At 37.1% G+C, this 6,270-nt stretch overlaps 1 protein-coding gene across 2 annotated transcripts in view; it reads right to left on the bottom strand.

The window, feature by feature from the left end:
- LOC139150621 (uncharacterized) overlaps nucleotides 1–3,288 on the bottom strand; it is a 9,922-nt gene extending 6,634 nt beyond the window's left edge. The window contains exon 1 of one of the 2 annotated variants that reach the window (XM_070723057.1): nucleotides 3,152–3,288. Coding sequence is in view for 1 of the 2 variants with exons in the window: in XM_070723058.1 (XP_070579159.1) it covers nucleotides 3,152–3,154 (3 nt within the window). In the remaining variant the exon portion in view is untranslated. The remainder of the gene's footprint in view (nucleotides 1–3,151) is intronic. The other variant, XM_070723058.1, reaches the window with a different exon arrangement.
- Nucleotides 3,289–6,270: the final 2,982 nt, after the last annotated feature.

Genomic DNA, 6,270 nt, shown 5'->3' with positions numbered 1-6,270 from the left:
AAGACTTCATTTACGCCATAAACTTCAAAATGAACATACTCAAGTGGTCGACCAAAACGTAGAGTGCGAATATCTTTCCCAAGGTGCATTTCTAAATTAAATCAGCATTTCAAGGTCAAGGTAATCATGAAAGAATTCACCATCACCAGATAAAAAGAAACTTATGAAATATAATAATAATCAGAGAAGCTTTCATCGGCAGATTCTAATTTCAAAATAAACACGATTGTAATAATTTGGGATAATTGGATGGCGAAGTAATGTCGATTTAATCTATAAATGTTATCTCATTTACTTTCCTTTTTATATCACACACTTGTTTTTATGAGTAATTGCGATATTGCAACATTGCAACATTCAGCTATATGACACCTAACACTTTGGAGATATTTGTAAAATATGAAAATCCAATTATCCCAAATTAGTTCCAATCGTGTTTATAAAGATTGTATGTAACAGAGACAAAACAAAAGAGAGACAGTGGATGTGTATACTTGCCATGTATACAACCATACTACGAAAATTTTACATGGCGATATCGATAAAAACACATGACATGTAATTTGTAAACACTAGTACTTTGGAAAGAACGTAAGTTTGTATTAGTAAAAAATTTCCCGTGTAACTGTGCATTGCGGTTCTATTCTGCGGGAATATCACCGAAGAGGCAAACCATAATGAAAGAAAGTGACACATCTTGTGAAATGGAAATCCCGAAAGATGCTTGAATCTTATGAATTTATTTTGTAAATAATTCAAGTAACACGACAAAAATAATACTAGTACTACTTGGAACTATTTTTCTCTGAATTTAAAAAAAAAGCAGAAATAACCAACGATCTAAGTCACACGTCATATGTACGTGTTTATAATTTTCATAACTTCGCTATACCGAGCTGACAAAAACAGTCGACAAACTGCGCAAGGTACGAGGGTCATGACGCATGCTACCAGGAAATTATGCCGGATGCTGTGAAAAAACATTGCTCATCCTTTTCCATACGTGACATTCGCTATCATTCAAAGAGATCACCCATCACACACACTAGCTAGGTAGCGACTGCCATTTTTTTCAGCTCAATCTATATGTACATTAAACATCCATTTCAATATCAGCGGGACCATCTCTATACAAGACGATAAGGGACTGTTCAGTTTCTTCGGCCTGGGGGGGTGGATTATTTTTTGCCGACGTCAAAAAGTGGCTGACCCCCCTACTCCAAATTTTGAAAACAGGGTGACCCCCTATTCCAAATTTCGAAAACAGGGTGACCCCCCCGCGCGCGCGCGACAATGGTAAAAAAAAGGTGTACATATATTTATATATATATATATATATATATATATATATATATATATATATATATATATATATATATATATTTATATATTATATTTTACATATATTTTAAACAGTCATTCTGTGTTTTAATGAAATTGTTGACATGTCAGTTGTAAGATAGGAATTTCAAAGTGTCAATCTTAAAGTTTTAATACAGTACATTTTGAATGAGCTGTGAATGTGTTTCACACTTTCTATGCTTAACAAGATGTCCTGAACTGTTGTACAGAAATGGATGTCAATCATTAATATCAAAGAGGAAAAAGCAGTAAATCAAAAACTTTGATGGGTGTTAAGACTTGCCAGCCATCCAATTAAATCTCCTGAGGAGCCATAGAGAGCTTTTTTAGCCAAATCGGATGTTTGCAGTGTCTGAGAGGACCTTTTCCTTTAACATTGAAACTATAAAAGCACAGCTAATTATGACGAAAACTGCCTTTTTTAAACTGTTATTTTAGTCATAAAAAAGCATCTTTCTACAGAAAACCTGAGACACAGAGGAAAATAGTTGCATCAATGAGAACGAAAGACATCTTGTCATTTTTCTATCTCTAAAATAAGTCACTGTATCAATTGTGAAATATTTGTGCATGTTGCTTTCTCATACTGAATTTTCACAGAGAAAACAGAAAAGTATCAGGAATTTGTCATGCTTTTCATATGAACTGCAGATTTCATACTGGTACACTTTCACTTAGCAAACATCAAGATATCTCTGACATATATCTCTGATTTATTAAAGTATGGCGCCCGAAGGGCGCGCCGAAAAATATGACACATCCTGATATCTCTGATACATATGTCTTGTATATTAAAGTCATGCACCAGAAGGGCGTGCTGAAAAATGTCTGATATATTAAAGTAATGTGCTCAAAGAGCACGCTTAAAAATATTAAACATACAGATATCTCTGATATATGTATGCCTGATATGTTAAAGTCGGGTGTGCTGAAAAATATGTCTGATTATTAAACTTATGCGCCCAAAGGGCGCGCCGAAAAATGCAACTGAATGATGAAATTTGTGGCTGACACGATGCATTTTAGGCAATGATGAGCCTGTGTCAAAATTCAAAAACACAATGACCCCCCCTATTGAGCATTTCAAAAACATGGTGACCCCCCCCAAATCACCAAAGTCAAAAACAGGGTGACCCCCCAATGAATCCACCGCCCCCCCCCCAGGCTGAAGAAACTGACCAGTCCCTAAGACTTCATGCTACTGTGCTATAAACAATGCTACCTTCCTTTGTAACTTTATCGCAAGATTTCTAATTGTTCGTGACTAAACATTCTGTAACGTTCGTGAGAGATGTCGAAAAAAGTCGCCCTGCATGGTAACCAATTGTCAATCATCGTTCAGTTGCCCATTATCTCCTTTAACTGTATCCAACAACGTCAGTAAGACCACGAGGTAATCACCAACAACATGACCACGAGCCTGGCAATCACGTGGCGCGTTCATGATAGGTCGTTCATGCTCAGTGTAGTTTTCAAGACTAGGTACATTTAATACCAAACTGAAAGCGAAATCTCCCGACCTAAAAAAATACGGAATTTCATTATGTCTGTATTTGTCCCGCAAATCACTTCTTGTTAAAATAAAATAGGTGTCGTAGGGTAGCTGTGAAAATCAACAATATCGTCCCTCTGCTAAATAAGATAGACAATCTTTGTTGTCGCTGAACGGTGTAAATTCTACAGAGGAAAACCCTAGCAATTTGTCTGCATTGTTCGAACTCGCCAGATTCTTTTTAGATTATTAATTCTTTTGAAATATAACAAAACATACGTTTATCCAAACACTTACCATTCTACCATGCGCTTCAGACTATAGACGACGGTTGTATACTGGGCACAAATTGTGATGGTCATTTACCTCTCTCGTCATCAGACGTCCGTGTGAGAAACAGTAGAAACATGTCGGCTGGACCTCATTTTAATGTCGACGTTGCCACCTGGATCAGATCAATTAAACCGATCTGCCTTATTTGCATATCAGCAGTCGAGCTTGTTTTGCCAGCTTTGATGATTGTGAATCTTCGACTTGCTGATACAAACTTTAACTAAGTTTTATAACATTTGTCGACCATTGTACTGATTCACGATTTACCGAAGTATGTGACAAAATCTTAAACTTTAAGAATACAAAAAAGATTGTCCTGGGCATCTTCATAAAATACTCATGCGGCAAAATCCAGAAATATCTTGCATTTTCTAACTCAATTTGTTCGGTACTTTTGAACGTCGATTGAGCTTGCCGATGCAAAGTCATACCTAATCCAATTCGACATTTTTCTGCTCTCTCAACCAACATTAACGATACTATATAGTGGCAAGATTTTCAAGTTTCATCGGTATGAATTCGATGACAAGGGAAAATTATATTTAACACAAATCCTACACTGAAGTCTGAAGAATCTCTCTATGATGTCATGCCCTGTGAACCCAATGCGAGCAGGTATTTAGGTTCAAAGGTCATGGAATGACGACATGTCAACTATATATCGTGTTGAGGAGTATAGAGGATTTTTGTAAAAAAAAATTGTCAGCAGTGGAAGGAGAAGAAAATAATTTCATCTTGTAATGGCGTGAGAAAATATTTTTTTAATGATTCTCTTCTTTTCTCTGGGGACTCTAATATTTTCACTATTGGTGAGCAAGTTTCATGATTTTGACACCATACATGCTGTAACATATTGGAATTGAACACACTATACACATGCAAGATATTTCTTCCGGCCTCTGGTACTATGATGACGGCTTGAAGGAAAGCACGGGCTGGGAGAAAAGGAACTAAGAGAGTACGGTACTCCCCAGATTAGTTAGACGGAGAGATCCGTCGCTCGAGGACGCTCTCTAAGCTCCCCTCCTCTTACGTTAGAGGGAGAGCGTATAGAGCGCCCTCGAGCGACGGATGTCCCAGTCGACAGATAGTCAGCTTCGAATGTATTACCAGTTATCTCTGTTGAGTAGCAGTAGCATGCATTGTAAGTTGCTGTTCATTGTTACTTACACAGAATACAAGAGGTATAGATATATAGGTATATATAGGATTAGTCACATCGGCCAGCCAATCATCGTAGTCTATGTCCAACACTGTACACTCAGTGTGACAGTTTTCGGACAGGGTAGTGAATTTCGCCCAAAGTCGTTTCGTAAATGACCAGCAATACGAAATCTTATTACCATACCCTTCGAAACTTTATTGTGGTTATCCTCAAACTCAGTTGACACTACGGCGGGAGTGCTATTTCGGGGTCAAAGTTACCAAAGTTTTGACCCTATGTTGAGGGTGTAGTAATCGGACTGCAATCCAAGAAATCGGACGTCGTGTTGGAATGTGATTAGGAGCTAAGTATAGATAATTTGACACTTCAAACCACAGATTTTTAATTTCGATGTGTTTAGAAAACTGAATATAAAAATGATGATAATTAGTTAATGTTTAATCCATGGACGACTCAACTATATTACGACGTGTATAGCGCTTAGATATCGGACACAGGCTGTCTGTGTGTGTTGCTTTCGGCACCTTGTATCGTACGGTGTGGCTAACTTCGTTAAGTTTGTTCAGTGAGTATCACTTATAATTGTTTCCATTGCATATTTTGTTTGTATTAGAATCGCACAGGCATTATTTAATAAAAATAGCGAGTATATTTCATCGTATGGAATTATTTACCTGTAAAGTTTTTACGCAGTAGGCCTAAGTCACTTACTACGTTTACACAATTATGCTAAATATTGTCTGTCCGAAAACTTGTACACTTCTTACGTTCATTAAATGTACTTTTTTTTCTCGAAACAACTGCGCAGTTTTCGTTAAAACTACATGCAATCGTAGCGAACAATGGAAAGAATATTTTCAAAATCATTATTCTCCCCCACATTCAAAATTCAATGCTAAATCAGGACTTTAGTCAAAATTTCAGTTACTTTGACCTGACGGCAGTATGTTGACAGTATCACTGACGCGGTGTCAGACGACAATTTGTGACCGCCGCTCGTAGCGAACTCAATAGCTTCTACCAAAAAAAACTATCGAAAACGGGACAACAGTGTCACCTGACTTAATATGAGGTCACATGACCTGTAAAACGCTATCGATACGGAGCGAAGTGAGTGTAACTAACAGCATATCACTAAATGTCCGAAAACTGAGGTCGTCCGAAAAGTGTCACACTGAGTGTAGTGTACTACTGAATTGGTAATCTAGGACATAACAATATGCCCAAGATTTTACCCCGTATTATCATGTGCCTTGCCAAAATTGCAATCAAGAAAACTTGACCCAGTGTGTTATCGCCTGCTTCCTTGGTTTCCCTCTGACGTCATACACGTTTGAAGAGTCCCGATGCGCACTTTCATCACATTCCTTTTGAATGTCAGTGGACTTTAACTAACTGACCCATCCCACGAAGAAACTTGCCCCTGAAAATGAATGAAATCACAACATCTATTTTTGTTATCTCGAATTCATCTCTTTCTGTTAACTATGGTGAAGTTTTAGGAACCGGTTTGAATATGCATTATTTCAACGTGCAAGTTAGGGATGAGCATCGGTAAAGTTCAATATCACTGATCGAATTAGCAGTTAGCTTCAACCGTTTTGAAAAGCGTTATATATATATATATATATATATATATATATATATATATATATATATATATATATATATATATATATATATATATAATATACAAAGTCCTTCGACTGCTATAGGTTAACGTCACAATTCTATACATTTTGCAAAATTCTATACAATTTGCTTCATTTCGGACGCATGATGCCCCACACGTTTCAAGGACGTAATGACCTGTATAGTCCTAACGCAGATTTCATGCTCAACAGCAGTTACTACGAGCAAACATGGAATCCCAGTCAGTGATCCATTTGGACAAGAGATATCAAAGAGAAAACCTGTC

Source organism: Ptychodera flava, chromosome 14 (genome assembly GCF_041260155.1).
Source record: "Ptychodera flava strain L36383 chromosome 14, AS_Pfla_20210202, whole genome shotgun sequence".
Taxonomy (NCBI): domain Eukaryota; kingdom Metazoa; phylum Hemichordata; class Enteropneusta; family Ptychoderidae; genus Ptychodera; species Ptychodera flava.
Note: the sequence above shows the minus strand (reverse complement) of the source record. Positions and strands in the feature narration are given on the sequence as shown.